This window comes from Egretta garzetta, unplaced genomic scaffold (assembly GCF_000687185.1).
Source record: "Egretta garzetta isolate BGI_Z169 unplaced genomic scaffold, ASM68718v1 scaffold118, whole genome shotgun sequence".
Classification (NCBI taxonomy): Eukaryota; Metazoa; Chordata; class Aves; order Pelecaniformes; family Ardeidae; genus Egretta; species Egretta garzetta.
The window spans coordinates 2,585,440-2,611,270 of NW_009260484.1; the positions used below are offsets into that span (position 1 = coordinate 2,585,440).

The 25,831-nt window shown below is 39.0% G+C and overlaps 1 protein-coding gene across 1 annotated transcript in view; it reads right to left on the minus strand.

Annotated features, from left to right (window-relative positions):
• The window catches only part of DISC1 (DISC1 scaffold protein), a 191,265-nt gene that overhangs the window by 95,353 nt on the left and 70,081 nt on the right, over positions 1-25,831 (minus strand). The window contains exons 8-9 of the mRNA XM_035899688.1: positions 24,518-24,620; positions 10,663-10,851 (exon numbers count right to left, since the gene is read on the minus strand). Coding sequence (XP_035755581.1) covers positions 10,663-10,851; positions 24,518-24,620 — 292 coding nt within the window. The remainder of the gene's footprint in view (positions 1-10,662; positions 10,852-24,517; positions 24,621-25,831) is intronic.

A 25,831-nucleotide genomic window follows, 5' to 3' on the forward strand; every position in this document is an offset into this window, starting at 1 on the left:
GTTCTTAAAGTCAAGCCCACAGGAGACATGGCTGGTGCCTATTTGCTTTTCTCTGGCAAGGAGAACAGATAATTTTTCTCTGTACAATGTTTTAGAATACAGGAACTGGGAAAAAAATTAGTAGAGAAAATGTTACTATGACTTCTGATCTAGATAGAGGATTGTTTATCTGCACAAAAATACACATAGTATCAGCCTGTCATTTCCAGCTCACATTGTTAATTATATTTCAATGCACCTCACTAGATAAGAGGTATAATCCAGCCAAAAGCGTATAAAGGTTGTAGTCCAAATTATGCAATGTGCCTTCCAGCTGATAATTCCAACAGGTAATGAACTGTTTAATCTTATGCAGCTTGGCAAACACTGCCTGCTTATCTTTACCCAAGCCTTCAACACGCACATCAAACCAAACATATCTTCCACAAATATGATGACTGAATCTTCTTTTCAGCTAGCATCATTCAAAGTTTTAATTATATTCGGTCTACTACTGTATTTTTGTATAAAGAAATAAACCAGGGTTTGAACAAAACAACAAAAAAAGAGTAGTCTTGGATATCCAGTTTGATGTACTTCCATTTCTTACCTGATATCAGACTATCAGTTGAAATCTGGCAGGTAATCAGAAATACTACTAACCACTAGCACCTGCTGCACGTGGACCACAGATTCTGTGCCATTATAGGTGACAAAATCCCTGTCTCACTCTACAGCCTGATACTACCACCTCCTGTGCTTAAGTGTTGAGTCCGCAGACCTCACAACATCATTGGAACAGAAGCAGTCATTACCTCCACTCCTCATACAAGGACACCGTCACGCAAGTCAACTGAAACATGAGCAAACGCTCTTTGTTCCTGCTCCAGTGAGAAGAGAAATCAAACTGAAGGATGTAGAGTTCCAGCTCCTGACCCCAGGCATTAGCAATTCCTTGGTTTTCTGCCTTTTACTCCAGTTTATGTCTCCAAGGTCAGAGGAAGGAAGAAAAATTTTGGATGAAAACTTTCAGTTCCTGAACAGGTGATACAAGGTACTTAACTCTGCTCTAAACAATAAGATTTCCATTGCCTCAGAATAATCAGTTAGGATTTAATGGAAGTCCAGAAAAAGACAAAAAGCTTAGAGAAAAAAAACAAGAACTGTAAATACATTTTCTCTGGGGAATCACAGAACAAAAAATATCTCTCTCTTCCATTTAAATTCTCTGTATTTCCACTTTTGTATCTTGGTAAAAGGTGTGAACTGTAAGATGTTCATGGATAACGCATGCAGCGTTAAAATTTTTTTGGGGACAAAAAACCAGCTGTTCTAGAGAGGATTACAATTTCAGTGTTTTTATTCTGGTTTTTATCATCAGATCTTATACCTCCCCCATCTTTCAACAACTATTTTCCATTACTCCAGATTTGGTTATACTTCTGCCTACTTGTGGGTATAAAAGTCTGCAGCATGCTTGGAACCCTGTGGTGATTCAGGAAACAAACTATAGAGCAGATAGTAATTTGATTCATTTTAAGTAAATAATTATAAAGTGAAAAGTCAGTCAAGGATGATATCGTCCCTATTTTACAATATTTTAATTACAGAAACCTTCATTTAGCTTGTATCTTTACTACTGTATTTGCAAATACCTCAAGGAAAACCTTAAACCAGAAGAAAGAATGAACCAGAAAGATCCAACCACTCTGCATCTCACAATCAACAGGAACAAAAACTGAAAAAACACCCCTGTATTTCATGAGGGACATCTTGTATTCCAAATAGAATGGTATCCCAGGGGTTTCTTTTGCTTAGATGTTCATAGTCCTAGAAGCTGTACCTGAATATCGCCAGTCAATATCAAAGCAAAGATGAAAGGTAATGTCTCAGAAAATTATCTGACTTTTCGTTCAGTCACTGGGGTGCATTTAATATCAACGTAAGGAGGTACAATTCTTTACAAATTGCATGCATTTATGCAAACACAGAATTAGGCTTGTACACTGTAACCCAAGAACACTGCCAAAACTCTTGAATGAAAACTTTTGGGTAGAAAAGTATTAATGTGCTAAGATTTTGAATCAAAATGCATACATTTGAAAAAGCAGCTGTAACTAAAAAGTTAAACAGTTAAACTCTCTGGTTCTGCTGCAGTATAATCCTGTCTAGGACACACATTTTACATCAGTGATCCCAGATGACCCAAAGCAACATTTTCTTGCTTATATCTAAAAAAATTAAAGAAAATCCAAAACATTAACTGCATGTAAAATGCTGTACTATTTTTATCTTCAATCTGCAGAAAGCCTGAATCTTTGGAAGGATAACTGCCTGATTGGTTTCACTGAAGCGCTACTTGAAAACAAACTGACACTATTCCTTAAATATCCTACCCATCTCTATACTCATCCTCAAAAGAAAGTAGATGAGGCAAAACATCCTAAAGAGTCCTTTGCACATTTTTGGGACCTGAAAATATCATGCCATGTGAACATAACTTGAACAATATCAAAAAAACCCAAGAAAACAAAACATAACTCTGCTGTATGACACTGAGAATCAAAACTGAAATTAATATAACTTAAAATAAACCTGTGAATGCTAGGCCCACTGTTTACTGACTTTTTCAATAAAACTTCAGGTTTTTAAGAGGCCAAACATCATACTTCCAACCCATTAACGTTTCAGGATCAAGTTGTCAAATACACGCTGTAGTCCCATCCAACAGGGTCCTGACCAAATACATACAGGCAGTAGCTATAAGAAATGGCAAAATGAACAGAACCACAAAACCAGTTACCTGAGCGTTTCAGTTACCTCATCTGTGAGACAAGGAAAGCGGTATTTATCTTTCTTTGAAGCGTAACTACATATGTCAGCAGTTGTCTTGGTCCTCTTCTAGAGCACCCCACCACCTTCAGCCAGGTTCCAGTTTGCTGCCTGCTTCTGAGAAGCACCAGAGAGATGCGACTTTATCTTTCTGCCAAAACTGGAATTCTCTTAAGGCAAGATCTAGAAATGGCAGCTGTAGACCATCAGGAAAAAAAAAAAAAAAAGAGCTTCACAATGAAATAAAACAGAAAGTACAGTAGCACGGCAGAATTATCTGCTCAAACTCCAGAAGAAGTGGCAAACCTTAAACAGTGTTTGTTGGTCATCACCAGGGCTAGTGTCGTGCTAAAGTAATGAGAATTGCATATGGGAACGTTCCATCTGTCCAGTGAGCAGAAGACACTTTATTTTTTCTTTCTTTTTTAATCCTAGCTTTCTGGCATCTTAGCATCTCATTCCTTCTGAAACTAGCTATAGTCATTAAAAAAAAATTGTGAAAGTTCAATCTAAGCCCAGTATCTCAGAAGATGCAGCTGCAGAACTAGAATTTAATGAAGAATAATTAAAGTCGGTGGCATGCACTTCCAAATTTATTCCAAATTCACTCATCTGTGTTGCTTCATATTTATCCTGTTGCAACTCAATCAGCTGAAGCAGCTGAACTAAAAAGTGGAGCAATGCAGAAACCTAGAGCAGAGATTGCAAACCAGGAACAAGTTGATATTACGCACACCCCAAAAGTTAAATGCTCTGTGTATATAGCTGTCAATAGCATTTCAGATGTAAAGGAGGAAAGTTGCCTGGCATACTATCAGAACTTTCTTGATTGCTTCTTCATTTGTATGTACACCAGCACACAGAAGTATGCGTGTTGCATGACGGGGCTGAGGTTGGATGCCCATCTCTCTTTGCAGCAGAAGGCTGCTCAGCTGCACATTTCACCATCGGATTACACTTCCATGATTCCAACAGAGCCACCTTATATTTCTGTGGCACTACAACTTAGGAAACCTTGATGTCTTTACTGCTTATCCTAGTTAAAGATGAGATAATCATTTTCCCTGAGAGAACCAGCATAAAACTTCAGACCAAGCTGTATTTCTTGCACCTGGTACATAACTATCTCTACAACTGCAAAACCAGGACTGGCTCATTTCAAGAGTTATTATTCTGTGTGTAATTAGGTCATATTGCCATCTACAAAGAAAGAGTATTACATAGGTTTCTAACAAAACATTTCAGTAAAGTTCGTGCGATCAGATCTCAGAAGAGAAAGATAGAAGAGAAGCTCACCTTTGAGCATCAACAGAGAAATGGCCTGATCAAAAGACCCCCACAGATATTGGTGAGCTTTGAACCAAGCTGCTGTCAGTTCAAGTTCCCTGAACACATATTTCATATTTCCTGCATTACAGATATTTGCATCTAATTATACAGGATGGCCAGATTAAATTTAATACCTCCATTGCATTTATATAAACTAAACCTCTATCCTCCAAGTGAAAATCATAAAGTATTTTACATATTTAAATGAACAACACCAGACAAGATGACCTTTATAATCACCATTATAAGAAACACAATTACAAGTGACTCAAGACATATGGCAAACTTAATTACGCTAAAACAGACTCATTTCCAATCTTTTCAATCCTGACAAAAATTGATGCCTAAAATAAAAATGTATTACATGTTTTAGTTATAGCAAATGCTTAGCAGAACTTTCTCTTTATATGTTACTAAATTCTACAGATAATATTTATCACAAAAGGCAATTCCATAACACAAAACCCCTCAAATGCTTACCATAAATAATATTTAAAACAGAGATGTTACTAAAAAAATGGTTTTACTTATTTTGTATAGATTCTGTGGAAGCGTGACATGGAATGAAAACCATCAGTCTGAATTTGATCCTCAAAGCTGGATAACGATTTGAATTGCAGTGACTACCATTATAGAACTATAAGACCAAAAGATGTATATGGGTATACTTAATCTGAAAGATCCCAAGTGCTTTAAAAAATACCCAATAAAATGAGAATCATGCTCACAATCAACGAAATGCAGACAGGCACGCAATATACATAACAGTACAAGTCCAAGCAAATGCAGAAATACCAATTTTTCAAATGAAACAGCTGAGAGAATACTGATGAGCAGAGTGCAATTACTCATGCTGTATTTGGCCATGACAACACACAAGGAGCACTGCAAGGTTGGGTTTCTTGGACTTTTTTTTTGTTTTTTCCTTTTCTCTTCTGACATTGTCCTGGCTTTTACACGCTGCCTGACAGAAGGCTGCGGAGCACTACTTTGGAGCATCAGTTGAATGTCAGCTCAGAATAAAGGATGCTACCAGCTGCGGTGCCAGTCCCATTCCTGCATCACCATTCAGGGTTTTATGCTTTCTGTGAAAGCTAAATAGAGTGAACGCTGGCTAAATCTGACAAGATCACAGTTTAAATAGAGATGGCCATAGACATAAGCAATAAGCCGTTCCATTTCACCACTCCCTTGAATGACAACAAGCATTTCATATAGGTATGACATGGGGAACGTAATGACCTTGCACAAATTAGAAGTGGACACACAATGAGACTCAGAACAGCTTCTTCCTCATGGAAGCCCATCTGTTACACGCTATGTGGTTCTCCTTTAATGATTTATTTAAACAGAAGCAATCAAAAGGTTCAGCTTTTCAGTTTAGAATCAGATAATCACTCAGACACAGGATGAACTGCGGAAGCAATATGAAAAGCCTATTTGGTACAAAAAAAATCCAGCACTGAGGAAAAAAACCTAAAACCACCACCCAAAAAAAAAAAATCAGTAAAGCAAAACTTGGCATTGTTTTTCTTATGTCCTAGGCAGATACTAAATTGATATTTTTTGAAATAATTAAAAGTGGTATAAAGTTTTTAATAATCTTTAAACATTTTCAGAAAGCATTGCAAAAATCAGTTAGGAAGAGAAATAGAGAAGCTTTTGTATAACAGCTATTACTAAAACCAAATATTTAAACTAAAAAAAAAAAAAAAAAAAAAAGGTTTTCCAGTTTCCAGTGGGAAGCACCACTGCATGTGCTTCTATTATAAGACTTTCAATGTTGAACCTGTCAGAATAAAAATGTGTCTTTAAAAGAGAATAAAAACGTTTTTGCAATAAATGGTCATTAACAGTTTGGTAAATCAAATCCTATACAATTGTATAAGAAGCACAGAACCTGCTTTTCATAAATATTTCAGTATGCAAAGCCAGTATTACTTTAAGCACTACCACTAGTGGTTTCAGCTGTCCACATGATATTAAGCTTCAGACTAATTAATTGCATCCTCCATAACAGCCAAAAATGTAGCTTTCTGAACAGTGACTGTAAAAAGACTAGGAGAATTTTTGTTACTCTTCAGAGTACATTCTGAACACATTTTATTCTTAAGTAGCTAAGTCAAAACATACATTTTTTTTAAAAAGCAAATTAAAAAAATGGACTTGGATAGGTTTCTCTTGTGTTAGAGGCCAAAAAGCTATGAGATATCCTGTGCAAGTACGCAGAGTATGTGCATTGAACAAGAGAAAAGAAAAACTGAGTGGAAAGAAAATTCCAGCTCCTAAGAAACCCTTCTGCTACATCGAATTCATTATTTAATAAATATATCTGTTCAAATCCAGAAAGCTTAACTCTACAAGCAGGCTGGTAAGAGCTCTAGGACTTACACAAGCAATTTCTAAGACAATAAAACTCAGTGATGTCAATGAGAGTTGAGCAGCAGAGACTGAAGCATCAGCCTCCAAACAATAGTTTAAAAAAAGGGGTTAAAAAGCTATGTTGATGTCCACGATAGCCTTTATTTTATATTTCCTCTAGAAATTAATTCCATATAGAAATTCTACTTAAGATGAGTTGGCAAGCACAACCTAGCAATTAGATTGCGAAATACAGTCCCCCCTAGTTTTGTGCATACATACATTATTTAGCAGGAGATGCTTTCCCAGAAGGGTAATAGGGGCAGAAAATGGCTGAGTGCAGCCAGAAAAGGAATTCAGCAAATGAGGCAGGAAAAACTGGTAATGAGGAAACCAAGACAAGAGGGTAGGTTTCATTTCCAGCCCTGGGTTACAAATGCCAGTCAGCCCAAGCCAGGATTTATAAGCGCAATCCAGCAGTTTGGCAGACAGGCAAGTAATTAAGCTTCACTTGTCTGGAACACGCGTTTGGGTGTTTCGGGCTGCAAAGCAGTTCTCTTCCTTGCCATAACAGAACCTTCTGACTTTATAAGGCAGATCTGCTCAACAGTAAAACACAAGACCTTCAGCGATTTTCCCAGAACCATTATGTCTTAGGCTACAGAAATGCCTGCAGTCTAGAAGAATGTAAAGCTCACAAAGAGTATCGCTCGATTTCAAATCTGTTTATTGTAAGTGATTAATTCAGTCATGACTGATGCGAGAGCAACCAGGAAACTGTTTCACCACCATTCCAGGTAAAATTACATGACCTCTATGTCCTTGGCTTTCTTATCTGTAAAATGGCAATAACAGTTATCACTTTTATAGAAGCGTTCTGATGTCCTCAGAAGAAAGTTACCATCTAAAGGGCAAATTAGTACTATTCATCCTAAAATGCTAATAAATAGCATTACTTGTCGAGGCCTCTATTATCCAATGGGAAAAACATTTTTGAGCATCTCTAAAAATATGAAAGGATCTTTGTCAAATCTCCTTTACAGGGAGCACTGACAGCTCTCAGCACAGTAAGCCAAGCCTGGTTTTTGCACTACATCTGCAGTATCTTTTATACTTGGGCAGCTGGCACAAAGTGAGAAAATTCATTAACATGCTAATGATGTGTCCTATTTAAAATTCCAGCTCTGATTATTGTGTGATTAAGTCTCTTCCCTTGACGTCTGCTTCTTTATATCTGCATTACTGTGAGAAATCAACAATTATTAATGAAGTAAAAAAATAGGTGATCAATTTATACACAAGAGAAAGACAAACATACACACATATTTTAGCATTTCAATTTCTTTGTTTAATGTTTTCCAGACAAAGTGGTATTATCCTCAGTAAAAAAAAAAAAAAAATTCAAAATAAGTTTTCAAGAAGTTCACAGGCACAAAAGGTTACAGTTCAAGTGTCAGATGACGTAGAAATAGCCATGCAGAAAGTTTAAAGGTGCTGCTATATTAAAAAAAAAAGAGGGAGGGGTCCTGATGCAGAGAAAGATGATGATTATTCCCTGGAAACAACATGAAAGCAAGAATGAGAGAAGACACCTATTTCATAAAGAGTTGAGCCAAAGCATAGCACAACTGTGCCGCAAGGAGGAATCACAGGTACATCCCTACTGTATGCCAGGACACAGATCAGCCAGCCCAGCCCAGATCATTTTTGCTGTTTAAGTCAGCATGGCTCATTTGGCCTGAAGGGCTCCCAAATGAACCCTTAGTAGACAGACAGTAAAAAAAACCTAGAGGACAGTAACATCCTCAGTTAGTAAAGTTAGATGGAGAAAAGATTTCTCCCCCTGGCTCGTAGCTATAGAGGGAGAAGTCAAACTAACCAGGAATGGGTTGCACCAAGCAATGGCACCAACCTCTCCTGCTAATTTAACCCACAGGACAGAGCAGCAGAGCCCATGCTGCACTACTAGCGCAAGCAGCAGAAGTGTTTTAGGAGCCATTTTTCTGCCAGACTACACTCTCCCAAAAATCACAGTGTCACCAACAGCAGTGGGTCAACACATTCCCCATCACAAGCCCCAAACCCTTGCTGTGTTCCTTATGCCAGAGCCAGCACTCCCACCATGTGCTGGTGGGTCTCACGGGTGTGCAACGCCCTGCTCACATCAGGTTTCTGGTCAGCACGGAGCTGGGTACCGGATGGGGCGGGAAGAGGAAGAGGCAAAACCACTTGTCTCAGCAGCAACATGGATTTTACTGGTTTAAATGAACCACAAAGCCCGAGGCCGTGAAGCCCGGCCCGGCTACCCTGACACAAACTGCACCTTTCACCACACAGACAAAGCCAACACAATTATCTCCAGTTCTTTCAAACAACAGCAAAAACAAATGGTAACAAAATCGTATTCCAGTTGCTTATGCTTTATTCCCCAAACATGAAAGTACTGTACAAAATAACAACTGGTTCATGGAAGTGGATGCCATCTTTAAGATACAATCTGTTTACTATTTTCCAGAGTATCAGAAGGCTTTCATTCAGTTAAACATGTTGGTATCAAACTCATGCTAGTGAAACCTAAGTGAATTTCCATTTGTTAAAGGAGAAAATGGTGTAGGTTACATGCAAGGGGGCAGATCTGAAGATCTCAGGTTTCAATTTATGTTTCTCCAACTAGTATGTGCTTGATAGAGTTTTACTTTACACAAGGATAAATTCCTTTTTATGCCTACAGAATCCACATAGTAAACACTCAGTGTTTTGCAATTCATTGTCATAAATTGTAGGACAGGAGAGGTCAGACCAAGACAACACCTCATTACAGCTACATAAATGCAAAGAGGAAAAAAAGAATCTATGAACTGCAACCAATGCTGTTGCTTCAGCAACAGCCTTGTACACGTTTTTTTTAAAACCCTACTGGAGAAAAATACAAATGAGAAGTGCACGTGTATTATAGGAAGTTTAATTGTCCTAGAAACAAAGGAGTAACAAAATGGACAGATTGGAAGGTCAAAACCCCCTTCAACTCACTTGCAAATCCAGGCAATGAGAAGTAGTGCCTGATGTGGGTTTGAATCACACAGCTTAGGTAACAATTCTGAGGAACAATTTTTAAAATTTTTAACCATCTAGTTTCTAAGAAAGTTCTTATCTAGTAGAGTGTGGGTGTGTATATATATATTTCTCTATGCATCTTCAAAATATTGTCTTAGACTTATTCCATTGCCTACAAAACTTTTTGTTTCTAAAATAGCTCTTGCCTATCCACATGCCTATGAAGAAACTTCATATACTTTTTAAAACAGAGGCACTCTCCTCTCTTCAGCCAACCTACTGCTCATAAGATCCTGAAAAAACAAAGACACTTCAGACCCCTAGAGCTTTAAAGTAGCTCTCAGATTTATACTTAGCTGTTTAGAGGTAACTATAGTAACGGTACATTTGTAGACAATTAAATGTTATTCAGCCTTTTCATTTAATCAAGCAGCAAGGCCACTTTATCTGCTTAACTTCAGGAGACAGTACAGCAGATAAGAAGATAAGCCAAGTCTTTTGCTATTTTGTTGTCAGTAGCTTTCCCAGTAATTGCGCAGAACTTCCCCAACTCCACCGTGACACTACAACCCAAGCACCCTGGTTACAGTTATATGCGAGCTGTGTTTGGAAAGCTGTTTAACATCCCCCCAAGCATGCACCTCATACATTCAGACTCATCACCAAATATGTTTTTTAATGTATATATACACACACTAAATATTTAGTTATATATACTAAATATGGTTCTATTGTCACAGCCAACCGCATCTACTGCTTCCACATAAAATACTACATCTGTTTCTCCAAATGTGAATAAATACACAGTATCATCATCGTTATTAAAAAAATGGGCTTAGAAAATAAAGTTTTTGAGAACTGGGCTAAGACAGATCTCCAAAAGCTGTATATTGCTGGGATACCCCTTCTCCCCCTCAACCTCCCCCACCTCCAGCAGAAACAGCCGAGTACGTACGTATTCAGCATATTGCTTATCTAGGTCCTGGCCAAACTTCCCTCAGAAAAATCAGAGTGTGTTTTGTGAAATGCAGGATAGTTCATCCAACCCAGCAGAGTTCTAGGTACCCATGACCGAGCAAAAGCTGTAACAGGCTGTGCACTACTTACCAAAGGCAGCCTCTCCTTGTTCGAGTTCTTGTTTCAGTCTGATGTAATCATCTTTAATTCTCTCTAATTTTTGGACATTTCTGACACTCAGGACTAACAGTTCATTGAGAAGTCCTTCCAGCCCCTCCTTCTCAGATGTTAATGATCTTATTTCTTCTGTCAGATCCTTCGCAGTACCAAAATTACTTCCTGCGTGTTTGGGGGGCAGGGGGAAGAGGGAGGAAAAGAGACAATGAAGCAGAGACTTGCAACATCAGTAGGTTACACAGCAAACAAGGGAAATTAAGCAACTATACTTCCCAAGAGCAACTGAAAGACCAATTTGGGGGGAAAAAAAGTGCTTTGCGGCATCCATTTCATTAACATACTACAAAAAGAATCATAATTGTAGCACATTTAACCTTATACCCACAGAAATAGTCCTTTTTTTATTATTGATATACATTACATTTTCCTAAGGTTCACGCTTCAGAAAATGTCATACTTTAATTCATTAATCACTGCGGTGTGACCTGTGAGACCATTTTCTTGTTTTGGAGGACATATCACAATACTTTTGAAATAGATGCTATCAGTCTGCTAGACCCTGAAGTATTTCCTCCTTGAACGAAGCAACACTATGCCATTGTTCATAACAAGCACCAGAAGGTTGTTTATAAATGACACATTGCATTTCTTAAATGGCATGCACCCTGCGCAAAGGCCATCAGGAGATCTTCTTCTGAGAGAACACATTTAAAAGTCAAAACACTCTACTTCTGGCTCTCCCTGAAGCATAAAACCTCAGAGACTGGCAGAATACCTCGGTATCACCAGCTCACACTGCTCTGGAGTTTTTAAAAATGTTTGGCTCCTTTGGACAGGGAATCCAGAGTCAAAAGTTCAATTCCCAACCGGTTTACAGTGTAGCCTAGTAATATTTGCCCACTTAACCTTTCTGAAAACCATTTTTAGAAGAACCTGGAGAGGAATGTTTCCTTACTTCACCCAGAAGTCTTAAGTATATAAATGCACAGTGACAATAAGACACTCAGCTATTAAACGATTTTTAAATAGCAGTAGAGTAACTATTACAATGCTGCATTTATACAGCTGTACCTGTGTCTTTTCAATGATTCGGCTACTTGCATGGGAAAAGAAGGAAAAAAACCCACAAAAACCTACAAAAAGCCCACTGCAATCTGAAGAACACTTGACAAAAATAACTTCCATGTAGACTTAACCAATACAAGACAAAAGATCTCTAGCACAAGATCTAAACTGTAGCATCATACTAATTTAGCAAAAATTTGGTGGTATGATCTCATAAGTAAATTTATCTAGTAAGTAAAAGCACTTAGAAAATTTAGCCTTGAGGCAGATATTAGTGTAAACAGCATCCAGTCACACGTATGCCTTATCAGCCTCTGAAGTATGTGCAATGACTTTAGACTCATGAAATAATTTTAGAATACCATCAGTGTTATTCAGATATAAAGGTGTCCTTTGGCTCTTTTTTCAGGAATACGATAAACTGTTGCTTATACACAACAGATCAATTAAAAGGTTTTAGTTTCAAAAATTAAGACATAATCCAAAACATCAAATCCACATCAGAGTATCCTAAATTGTGGCATTACACCATTCTTACCTGGTGTCTCAAAAGTTAGTCACAAAGTCTTAAACAGGAATGGTTTGGCTGCTGTTCAGTTCCTTCAGGACAGGGGACCAAGAAAGGGATGCGGGTACCCTACACTGGTTGGAAGACAGCAAACTGCTGCCAGCTGCTGAGAGCGGATCCATTCCTCCAGAGCATAAGAGTGAATGGAAGCACTTCCAGCAAATAATCACAACCATTCTCCTGGAGGAAAGATGCTGCTGCAAACTCAAGTGGCCATAGGAGGACAGGTGTGCCACAGAGAAACTGCACTTTCCAAAATTTTTGGAAAGACTGTATCAAATAAATCAGGTTTAAAGACTGAACATTGCTAAGTATGGTAGCCTTGCTCGGGGTTTTTTTTTATTATTTATTTAGTCCTGAGGCTATGGTAGTTTCTGTCAACCCCTTTTCCTTGCTTAAAGCATCTTAAAAAGATTTTGTTTCTTTTCGAGAGTTCAAAACTCCCCTATTTCTAATTCTCAGTTAAAACCCTGTTTGCCTGTTCTATCTAACAAGGAATTACACAATGAAGTAACTATAAATACACTTTACAAATAGCAAGATCTTATGGCTTACCAGTGCATTTATTGGGAAACAACAGCACAAATTTTGTTACCTTGCTCTGTCACATGTTTCTGAATGGGCAAAACATGGCAGCAAGATAAGGAAGACAAAAATCACTGGAAAAACAGCAGATATTCAGGTGCTTCTGAGGCAACAAGACTTACAATTAACCAGTGCATCTTTACTTCACCTGAACTCATCCCAAGCAACAACACACAAGAGCCTTAATAAAACATGAAAGCAAGAGATTCTTCATTAGAATCTGGAGCCTGCTCTTACATTTCAGAAGACAGCAAGGAAAAAGGTATGATATTACACATGAAAGTTTTATACATATTGAATGGATCTTAATTCCCAGAGGGGAAGTTTATATCAAAACTGAGGCTATGAGGAAATGGCATCAGATATATATACCCAAAAGCTAAAACTGCCTGATGCAGCTCCCCCTGACAGCAGAAATGTCTGGAAGTCTGCAGTGAAAATTCAGAAGAGCATATACAAACTCATGCACCACAAGTGCCATCAGTGACCTCAATCACAGCAACAAAAATAATTGCTTTCTAAATGCCATAAGAAGGTTGATTTAAAAATTAATACATAATCCCTAGCTGCCAGCATTAAAAAACATGCCCTCCTGCAGTTTTTTGTTTGTTAAGAAACAAAGTCACATTGGATGCTGTAGAAAAATTCTCAAGACATGTCAAAATATTTTACTCTGCTAATATCCTGAAAATGTTAAAACTCCTCTTTTTGATGATAAAGTAATTATTCTGCCTAAGTGAACACAGTAACTGTTACTTTGTCAACCATTCAGAGCTGTGTTTTATACAGCCATACCACTGGGAAAGTCCTAGTTGGGTGACACTAAATAAATAAAGTCAGTCCTAACTCTTCCCAGGAAACTCAAAAACCACTGAATCTAATAGGAGTCCTGACTCAGAAAATCTGTACAGAGACAACAAAACTAAGGAATTATTAGTCTAAGACCAAAGCTGAGCTTCTGGTCTAAACCAAGACATGAGACAGGGATTCTATGAAGAGGACTGAAGGGCAAAATGCCACTTTTCCCATCCTTCCCCCTGTCTTGCAGTGATGTGCAATTCTAGCCCCTGCATACATGTTCATATAAACACACTGGGTGCAAATTGGTACACCAAATGGGGACACCCACAAGTTCAGAAAACTGTTTATAAATGTCCACGCTAGAAAGCCTGTTGCTCTATCAGAATCTTAAATCTATTTCCACTTCAACTTGAATAAATTCATGGAATCAACAGTGCTTGGATAAAATGGGTGGGGGAGGGGAGGAATAACCATGTGAAGTAAATTTGGGCTTATAATAAAATCCGAAATCGCTCACATTAACTTGGCAGAACTGATTGTACTTCTACAAGTGCAACACCGTAAAGTCGTATTTTCACTTTCCAGCTAATTCAAAGTATCCAGTAATCTGAACAGGTTGAATAACGTGCCTGCAGTACACTGTCATAAGGAGCTAAGTATGTATATTTAACTTTGAGGGACTGAACCTTACTGTTATCTCAAAAGACAGCAACAAAAACCCAGTTTAAACGTCCTCCTTTATCTTGCCCTCTGGGGCTCTCTCCTCACATACATCCTTCGTCCCCCGCTCTCTACAGATAGTGACATCAGGTAAGCTCCAGCAGCTTGATGCGAAGGCCAAACGTACCAGTCAAATCAAGCAAAGCAACCCACATTGGAAACATAAATAAAAAAAATATCCCCAGGCACAAAGTAGTTATATAATTGCTTTTACTCACTGTAAACATAAATAGTATATTTACCTTATTTTCCTCTCTTCCTAAAATTTTACTTGTATGGCTACATACTGCAGTTAAATAGTGCTCTGCATATCAAGCATATTTTCCCTATACATAGTTACATGCCACAAACTCATGTCCATTATAATAGCTCATTGTCAGATTTTACTATATTGGGCAGATTGTTGCCCATTTAGTAGCCTTAAACTAACATACCATTATTTTGATACCATTTGCCAGCAACAAATTGACTTAAAATACGGTTTGAAATCTGTCCCATTTTGTAAAAACCAACAAATGTTTGTTAAATATTTCCCCTTCAAAATACAGGACAAAGTTAATGGCCCACAACTTATTTACTCCCACTTTTTCTCATATTTATGTCAGAAATTACATACGCTCGTAGTTTCCATTATTCATACTTGAAGCAGAAGGGTACAACCGATCCCTACTGAAACTATGTTCATTGTAGTACAAGCAAAGGACCGATTTTTGTGTAACAGTAAAGCATACATATTGGGCATTGGCTTGAATGCAGGAAAGACAGACTGGTCATTAGTTATTATCTATAAGCTAATTCTTCACAGACTAGCACTACTGTTAATAATACATAGGGAAGTGAAAATTTACGTTTTAGCTTAGGGCATTTGCCACCATGGTATTTATCAACAGCACTGGAATTCAAAGCTGAAAATCCTCTACCCTGTGATTAATGAGATTACAAACTGATTCCAACACCAGAAAAGAAATTTAAAAAAATAAATACCATTCAGCTGCTCACAAAGAAAAGAGAAAAAGCTAAAAACATGACAGGAATGTAACATAGATTTTGGAAGCACTACCAGTGTGTTTGCACCTCTGAAAAAAACAAATAGCAAATGAGGGACAGTCTACCATCTCCTGAAACATTTTACAGAATTCCAGCATATTTGAATCACAATTACTGGTTTTAAGCAATAACATGTGCCAACACTTTTATGAAGCATAATGCAACTAAATGATTGATGTGATCCTGAAAGGTAAAGAAAATCCATCTAGAAGTGGGCAAGAGACCACACAGACATACATTTGGAGGAAGAATTCTCTGCCACAGAAAGCCTCTTGAACCCGACTGAATCAGTTGCCACAGAGCAACCCAGGAATCAAAAAAAAAAAAAAAAAAAAAAAAGGGCAAAACACCTCAACAACAATAAAATTTTAAATCAACAATAACAACTCAGAGGCTCAAGTGAAAATTATCAATGAGAATAGGCACAAACCCCCTGAAAATAAAGGCAGTGGTTTGGAAGATGGCAATTCAGCAATACTGAGACACAACCTCTTCCAAGGAGCAATACTGGTGACTGCTGGGCCACCAGATGCTCCCAAGTGCCTGCACTGTGGGTGACAAGCATAGCCCAGAAGCATGTTAGTCGCAGTGATTTACTATGTGCATTAGTCAATAAATGGTTCTTGCGAGTTATGTATAGTTCTTCTTCCACATGGTAAAGGATGCCCAACTGAAACTGACTCCAAGGCTCAAGGGTCACCCAACAGCACCGACACATGGGCACACAGGCTTCCCTACATAATCACTTCTCCCTCCCTCATAGCTCACATTCACCTTATCCCTTTCCATCTCTGGCTCTTTTACACCTCCCCTCTCTCTTGCCTTTGCCTCTGCTCGCTACCACTACCAGTGACTACCCTGGACAGTCAGTGGAAAGAGGGACATCACTGTTCCCTTCCACAGACTACACAGGGGTTTTTCACATCCCCTCCAGACCACAGCATAGCCTTCCCATGGGGTGAGAGCACTTTCCCTTCACAGCTCTCCCCATCTAGTATTTCTCTTTTGAGCACAAAACCTCAGAAAAGGAACTGCCAGAGAGATTATTCAACTCTCTCTCCTGCTCCAGGAATAGCAGCTAAGGTAACAGGGGAGAAAAAGAGTAAGTTGTTACATGGCTGACAGACTTTTGCAACAGAAGCAATGATTTTCTGCCGTCTGGTTGCATACCATGCTGGAACTTCAGCTACCACAAATTATCCTTGAAGTTCACTGAAAGCCAGTTAACATCTAGCAGTCTCATTTGGAAATGAGATAAGAAGTCAAATAGCATAGCTGTCTGCAGTCTATGTGACTGTTTGGGTGTTGGTTTGGGGGGCTCACTATTTTTAAAATGAGTTAACGGGCTTGCCAAAAAGTACATCACTTGCAGCAATACACAGTAGTAAATTTTACTTCACGGAGCATAAAGCAACCGTTGTGGGAAAGCACTCCAATACACAGCATTGTATGCTGGAACCAGCCACTGTGATACAGGCATGAAGAAGAATTAATCTCAATATGCCTCTGAGCCATCAACCCAGACCACTGCTGGAAACAAGAATCTGAAAGTGGGGAACCAGCTATGTCATCTGACAAGACACATGCCTCTATCAGACTCCAATTTATCAAAAAACTAAGCCTTTATAAGAAGGCACAAAGAGGCATTAGTGTATTTTTGCCTCTAAGACTAGCCAAGTCCTCCAACTGTTACCAAACAACAGTTCTCAGAAACAGGAAAGGTAACAAAAACAGGAGCACCATCACCTTCCAATGAAAGACAAATTACAAGCTGTACGTAGCATTGTCTGGGGAAGATCTCAACACCATGTTGAGAACTTTATGCCCACACATATTTCTGCATACGAAATGACAGGCATGAAAACAAGACATCCACATTACCAAAACACACAGATGTATGGCTGAAAACATCCTTCAGCCTGCACCGGCATCTTCCAGCCTGACTGCTCTGTCCCCTCTCTAACATACTCCTTCCCAACAGGAATGCTTAGCACCAAAGCTGGGGGCTTTTTTGTTACACCTGCTTTGAGCCATGAAGAACTTGCCCTAAATGAGCATCAAAGAACAGGCAAAGAGGCAACAGTCCCAGCATTACGTTTGTGAAAATGTGCTATCTAGTATTTATGTCATGCTATTTATAAACTACACTTCCATACTGACATAAGGAAAAAAGCCCGTTTCGTTCTACTGCTAGAAGTCATCCCATAACAGTGTTTCCAATCAGCTTGCAGGTATTTAATGAAATTTACCACGTACAGGTATTTAATGAAATAAAGATCATGCTAATTATAGGATGATGACACACAGTCTCTTATTGGTATAGGCAGTTTTAAGATCAGAAGTTTGGGGTTAGTTTGTTGTGGGTTTTTTTTAAGCTTCTCACAAGTCACCTCACCAAAACTTTGTGTTTGGATCTAATTTGTATTTGCAAAGACATAAGGGAAGTTAATGACATGCATTTCATAGATAACTACATAATGAATTCAGTTTTTCATTCATGTCTGCTTAGCTCCCTGCTAGCCGCTCTCTGGCTATCTAGTCCCACACTATTAGGCATTCTCAAAAGGAAAAGAATTCACATAAAGTACATGAAGACATTGTAAAATATATCAAAATCTCTTTTATTCAACTATAGGAAACAGACGAAACGATGACCAAAAATTCATTTTAGTTTACATCTTCCCTCCTATTTCCAAATTATTTTCTCACTACGGAAAAATGAGAAACACACCGTTTCTCACATATTATTTGCTCTCCTGCAAAACAGCCTGAAGGAGGAAAACAAATTCTAATAATATTTCTACAGTTACTTTCACACTTGCTTACGTATCGTCTTATTTGAATTTTCTTACTGGCTTAGGACTATTTCGTCTGCAATTTCTTCCCCTGAAAATTTCATGGTAAATAGACACATGATGCTAAGAGAAAAAACAGAGTATCATGTACTGCTGTGTTCTACCCATAACTGATGACAAAATTTTTATAAGCATATTAAGAGCTACTGTAAGAAGCAACTGTTATAATGATCACATGCAGGTTTCTAAGCACTGACATTAAGGTGTTTTGTTTTAATAAAAAAAAGTCTACTAGATGCTAAACCATTAAGATTTCACCAATAAGTATTTACAAATGTGTATGTCAACAATAACATATTATGCAATCAGGAGTATTTGTTAGCTACAATTAGCTAAAGCTACTGACTTAAAAACTGTGAACAATATAGTAAGATTCTACTAACTATGTTTGGAGAAAAATTCTGGACTAGCATCTCAGGAGTATTAACTGCAAGTTATTTGGCATATGCCAATACAACAGGCAAATGCCAATCAGAAGTAAGGGAGTTGTTGATATAAATTATCTGAATTGTAACTGTTGATAGAAATACTTCTCAAACATTTTTATTTTCATACGAAACCTCACTGGGATTTAATTAATCTACCATATTTATTCTATGACCTTCAATAATCCAACGATTCCCAAACCTTCTTTCTTTCAACCTCCAAATACAATTTTACACTTCTTCCAAGAAAGAAATAATAGGGAGGAGAGACATTTACATAAGTAGCATCGTCTCTTTTATCTTTACAGTATCGTTTATTATAGAGTCTTAAAATCCAAGGTATTGTTATTGACAGGACTAATCAAATTTTTATGCTTACCTTGCATTAATTGTGGTATTTTCCTCTCAAAACAAGATCAGCTATATTCTTACATTTTCTGGTGCAAATACACCAACACTGTAAATCAATGTCTTTGGAATAGAAAGTACAGTTCACATAGAAGATGATTGTTGTGTGAAGCTATCAAAGTGTCCATTAAAGGCTGAGGTATATATCATGCTCTCTAAGTCATCACACCATTTAGTCATCAAAAGTAAGGTCTGAAAACTAATGTATCACTTAATAACTATATTCTTAAGCTCATCTAACTTAACTTTTGGGATACATAAATCCAGATGTGTACATCTGGATACATTCAATTACGTTTTTTATTTGACACTGTTCCAAAATCACTTACTCTGACTGCTTCCTCGAGGAAAATGCTACATTAAACAAAAACAATGCAACATCTGTTTAGAGAAAAACAGTTGTTTTCAGTAACCATTAGTACTGTTGTATGAGGATATTGTTTGAACAAGTGATCTATTAAAGTAAAAAAGCAGGAATAACACGTTTATCCCCTGCCTGATGCTTCCGGACTAATGAAAACCTCTATGACCACCAAAATTTATTCTTACTGTATACTTATATATACACTGCAAATCCCTCTGAATTTCATGCTATTCCAAGGCTGTCTTTAAATAATTACATATTACCCATTTGAAGATTGTCCCACCTTCTAACGATTTAATATATCCATGCTGTTGATTAATGTTCTGTTAGCTGCCTGACAGTTCAGGGGATACATATGTGCAGTATCTTGCTTATATCTTAACCAGTATTTAAAAGGTTAAGACCTTCTTCTTAACTATGCCTTATTTAAGAGGTGTCATTCATTTATGCCTAACACAGGAATACACAGAAACTGAATACTTCAGCATTCTCTATATTATCCACTGCTCACTGTTTTTGCCTTGTTAAGTAAAAAGAAAAGCTATTTTTATCTCCTCCTTCCTCTTTCCTTTTCTGCATTTACCAAATCTTTTCTTCCTGACTTGTTTCTCTGCTAGCTGCAATCCATTCTGCATCCTGGCTTTTCTGATTTTATCATTTCATGCTTTAAGACAAAAATATTTCCATTTCTTTCAATTATTTTTTTTTTTTTACTTTCAGGTCTTTATATAGTTAATATTTTTAGTTAATATTTTGATTCCTATATTTCCCCTGTACCCTCGGCATTTAACAAAAACAAGTGCCATCACATCAACTAAATGTATCCATTTCTTACAATGACGTAAAGAAATTACAGTATCCACTGTCACCAAATTACCTTTTGTCTTTGATTTTTCAACCAGTTCCCTCCAGAATTTTGCCTTAGTAACAACATATGATTGTACAGTCATTAAAATTCCCTGAAGCAAGAGTTTTTCAGAGTAAGAATAAAAAAAGAAACAGTGCTTCTTATCAGTGCACTGATATTGACCGCTTAAGGGATCAGGAGCACAAGTAGTGTTTTCCTCTATCCTTCCAGTTGCAGGGAATGATGAGAGAAGGAAACAGGAAGAGCCAGCAGGTCAATACCTGGATGCAAGCCTGGTGTTACTGGCAGAATTTGGAGGTTTTTGATATGGGTTGGTCTACATGACACTAGGTCTGCTGGTGATAGATGGGGTACACTTGCCTCAAAGGGGGAAAAGGATCTTTGCATCAGGGCTCACTGGAAGAGCTTTAAACTAGATCTGAAAGGGGAAAGGAATAAAAACAGGCTCACTAGAGATAAGCCTGGAGGTGGCACACCAATGCTTGAGGGACAGCGTGCTAGCAAGGTCCTTCAGTCTGCCATCTCAGTGGAGGCAGGGGATGGAGATCCATGCAGCAGCAAAGACGCAAGGGTTATGGATGTGTTAGAAACCACAGAAGCGCCTGAGAATGGTCATGTAGGAATTAGGGCTTCTCCCCCCAAAAAGGTGGCAGGATCAGTAGCACAACTGAAGTGCATCTACACCAATGCCCTCAGCATGGGCAACAACAGGAGGAGCTGAAAGCCATTGTACAGCAGGAAAACTATGACATAGTTGCCATCACATAGTTGGATGACTCGCCCAACTGGAGTGCTGCAATGGATGGCTATAAACTCTTCAGGTGGGACAGGCAAGGAAGGAGAGGTGGTTGGGTAGCCCTGTGTGTTATGGAGTGGTTTGATTGTCTAGAACTTAATGATGGTGATGACAGGGTTGAGTCTCCATCCTTTGTTGGACGTGGAGGGAAATATAGTGACAAAGGATGAGGAAAAGGCTGAGGTACTTAATGCCTTCTTTGCCTCAGTCTTTAATACTAAGACCAGTTGTTCTCAGGGTACCCAGCCCCCTGAGGTGGAAGACAGGGACAGGGAGCAGAATGAAGCCCCCATAATCCAGGGGGAAATGGTTAGCAGCCTGATACACTACTTAGACACACACAAGTCTGTGAGCCTGGGTGGAATCCACCCAAGGGTACTGACGGAGCTGGCGCAAGTGCTCACTAAGCCACTTTCCATCATTTATCAACTATCCTGGCTAACCAGAGAGGTCCCAGTTGACTGGAGGTGAGCAAATGTGACACCCATTTACAAGACGGGCCGAAAGGAGGATCCGAGGAACTACAGGCCTGTCAGTCTGACCTCAATGCCATGGACGGTTATGGATTCTCTTGAGTGCCATCACGTGGCACATACAGAACAACCAGGTGATCAGGCCCAGTCAGCATGGGTTTATGAAAGGCAGGTCCTGATTGACCAACCTGATCTCCTTGTATGACAGGATGACCCACTTAGTGGATGAAGGGAAAGCTGTGGATGTTGTCTACTTGGACCGAAGTACAGCCTTTGACACCATTTCCCACAGCATTCTCTTGGAGAAACTGGCTGCTCATGGCTTGGATGAGCGTATTCTTCACTGGGTAAAAAGCTGACTAGATGGCCAAGCCCAAAGGGTGGTGGTGAATGGAGTTAAATCTAGTTGGAGGCCGGTCACAAGTGGTGTTCCCTAGGGCTCAGTGTTGGGGCCAGTTCTGTTTAAGATCTTTATCAATCACCTGAACGAGGGGATTGAGTGTACCCTCAGTAAGTTTGCAGGCAACACCAAGCTGGGCGGGAGTGTTGATCTGCTTGAGGGTAGGAAGGCTCTGCAGAGGGATCTGGACAGGCTGGATCGAGGAGCCAAGGTCAGCTGTATGAAATTCAACAAGGCCAAGTGCCGAGTCCTGCACTTGGGTCACAACAACCCCACGCAAAGCTACAGGCTTGGGGATGAGTGGCTGGAAAGATGCATGGCAGAAAAAGACCTGGGGGTACTGGTCGACAGCTGGCTGAATATGAGCCAGCAGTGTACCCAGATGGCCAAGAAGGCCAATAGCATCCTGGCTTGTATCAGAAATAGTGTGGCCAACAGGACCAGGGAAGTCATCCTCCCCCTGTACTCAGCACTGGTAAGGCTGTGCCTCAAATCCTGTGTTCAGTTTTGGGCCCCTCACTACAAGAAGGGCATTGAGGCACTGGAACATGTCCAAAGAAGGACAACCAAGCTGGTGAGGGGTCTGGAGCACAAGTCTTACGAGGATCGGATGAGAGAACTGGGGTTGTTTAGCCTGGAGAAGAGGAGGCTGAAGGGAGACCTTATTACTCTCTACAACTACCTAACAAGAGGGTGTAACGAGGTGGGGGTTGGTCTCTTCTCCCAAGTAACAAGTAATAGGACAAGAGGAAATGGCCTCAAGTTGCACCAGGAGAGGTTTAGGTTTGATATGAGGAAAAAATTGCTCCATGAAAGCATTGTTAAGCATTGGGACGGGCTGCCCAGGGAAGTGGTTGAGTTCCCAGTACCTGGAGGTATTTCAAAAGACATCTAGATGTGGTGCTTAGGGACATGGTTTAGTGGTGGACTTGGCACTGCTAGGGTTAATGGTTGACTTGATGATCTTAAAAGACCTTTTTTCCAACCTAAACAATTTTATGATTCTATGATTCTTAAAAAGCATAGGAAGGCAATCATATTCACAGTACTGTGAAAACAGTTGATAGAAACATCAGCATTAACTTGTCTTTTGAATTCATTCCTGAAACAGGCAACCTCTTTTAAGAGCTAACAAGTACAAAATATTGTTATGAATGTTTTGGAAATAGTCCTCAAGTTGTCATTTACTCTCTCAAAGTGTCAGACTGAGGTACATCTTTTCCAGCCAACTGCTGCCTGCTGGCAGCATGGAGCAGTTGCACATCTTGTTTATGGATTATTTTGTTCTCACAGAAGTCAAAATGGCTGGGGAAAACTTTAACCCCATTTCTGAAAGCGAGAAATTACCTACATTCAAACAGCCCACCAGCAGAAAAGGGCGATTGCTCAGCTTACCTTTCGCAGGTGGACAGAGAAATAGAGAGGGTTTCCATTTTGAAAAGGTATTATGAAAAGCAAGGAAATTGAGCGTGCTCAGCACCAATACAAGATCTGGTCCTTAATTTCCTTTAGGGTTTTGCTCAAGCCTGATGTTATCCACTTTTGGCAAACAAAACATGTGACACTGCACGAGGTTTCATTTTAAAATAATTCATCTGTGCTGGTACTAGATTCATGTATCCAATTGAGAAGGTAAATCACCAACAGACAGCTACAACATGTCGCTTTGACATGTATTAAAAACCCTCCAGCCTTTCTTTACTTGGTGTAACACTGCAAAATTCCTTGTACCCAAGTCTACATTCCCTCCTATTTAGGTTCCTCTCTGAGGCAGGTGTCTAGCAAAGAGACACCTACTTACACATCTGCAAACAATTTGCTGAATTAAAAACCCCACATCTTCAAACTTAAGAGACAGAGCTGTGCTTTGCCTTTTTTCCTTAGTGAACAGTGCAGTAATCCCAAGTAAGTGGCATGTAAAGCTGTTATGTATCAGACTCTGTAATCACTTTTCAATGTTTTACTGGTTGTAAATAACATGCACGAGCACTCCAAAGACCAAATTGCTCTTTTGCTGCCAACATTAGTTGTTTAATGACCTGAACAACAGAAGCTGACAATTATTGTATTCCATTTTAAAGTGTCATTTAAAGCCACACTTGTAATTATTACACCTTTGTTGTAAATTTATGCTCTTAGCTAGAGAGCCCTAGGCATATAACTTGTAAGGTCCGGGATCAGCTATTGATGATTATTTATCAATTTCACCTACGTTCTTTGCATGTTTACTGCTTACCACACAGCATCTGCTTTGCCAGTAGTTCCCAGCCACAGAGAGGGGCCTGCACCTTACACAAGGCATTACACACGGTTTGGCCAGACTTGCCATGATTTCATGGGATCTACCCAAGTGCACAACAACTTTTCCTAAGAAGTCTCAGCTATGAAAAGGTCAACAGCTGCTCTAACACACCACTCATCAGCGTTAGTCCTTCTCATTACTTAAAACTTACCTGAAACAGCCAGCATTTTGGCTTCAAGTAGAGCTGGTAGTTGAGTCTCAATATCACTCACTTTCCTCCTCAAAGTACTGCAGAGTTTCTGACTTGTGCAAACCTAGATTGAGGCAGACAGCCATGATATATAATTCATTCATGTAAAAGTATAAGGCAATTTAAATGGGGCTTCAAATGCTCTTCATTTACAGACACGACATAACACCCTACAGCAAGGTAAAGCAGCTTAATAAAAAGTGATGTCTTTACAGAAATACCCAACATGAATCAAAATTTCCAGGCTTTGCCACACATTCTATTATAAAAATAGGGAAAGGTATTAGCATCAGCTACCTGCATGTGTTTCACTACTGGATACTGAGGCTGTAGATAGAAGAAAGGCCATCTTATGAATTCTGTATAATTTCAGCATTAACAGTGATGCCTGGAGTGAAGCGTAAATAAGCCAACGTTTAAGATACGATAAAAATCACTACACATTCTGTGTTATACAAAATACACTGTGCTGCACATCTTAACTGAAAAAAAGGCAAAGCAGCCATCATTCATTCTCTGCACAGGCAATACATAGGGCTATACCAGCTCAATACTGTACTTTGTTTCACAACTGGGAGACGCAGCTGACTAGGGTTCAGGTTTCTGACTTTCCCTCTCTCTTTTATCTTTTTAACTGGAAGTTCCTTCAGCAATGAATCAGGACTCGTATTAAAAACATGGAGAGAGACAGGAGAAAAAGAAAGGCAGTTTAACTGTTTCTGTACTTCAAGCACACATTACCACCTTAGAAGGATCTTATACAGCATACACAATTCATACAACTCCCACATATTCCAAAATGTTGGTTCTTACTCCATATTGAATCATTTGTGAAGGAAAGCAAAATGAACAAACAGAAAAATCCCTCATCACGCTAAGGCAAATCTCCTGTTCTGAAGGCAGACATCAAACGCTTGCTTAAAATTGTAGCTGACACTTGAGAAAACATTGCATTTGTTGGAACTAAGGGTAAAGCGATAGTCAAGAGAGGCACAGGCCAGTTGTGAAGAGATGAGATGTAAAATGAAGTCTCCAGAGGAAAGTTTCCCTGCCCTCCTTGACTTTTTTTTTTCCCCTCAAAACCAAGTGTATATACCATGTCTATTAACAGAAGCACAGCTAGCGCTTGACTTTTTAAGAGCAAAAGCCTTACTGTTCTAATGGCTTATCTGTACAATTAAAGTATAATAATTTAGATATTACACTAACTGTAAATCCTTCTAAATTGATAATGCCCTCTTGCTTTAGCTGAGAGCATCTGTTAGTCACAAATGG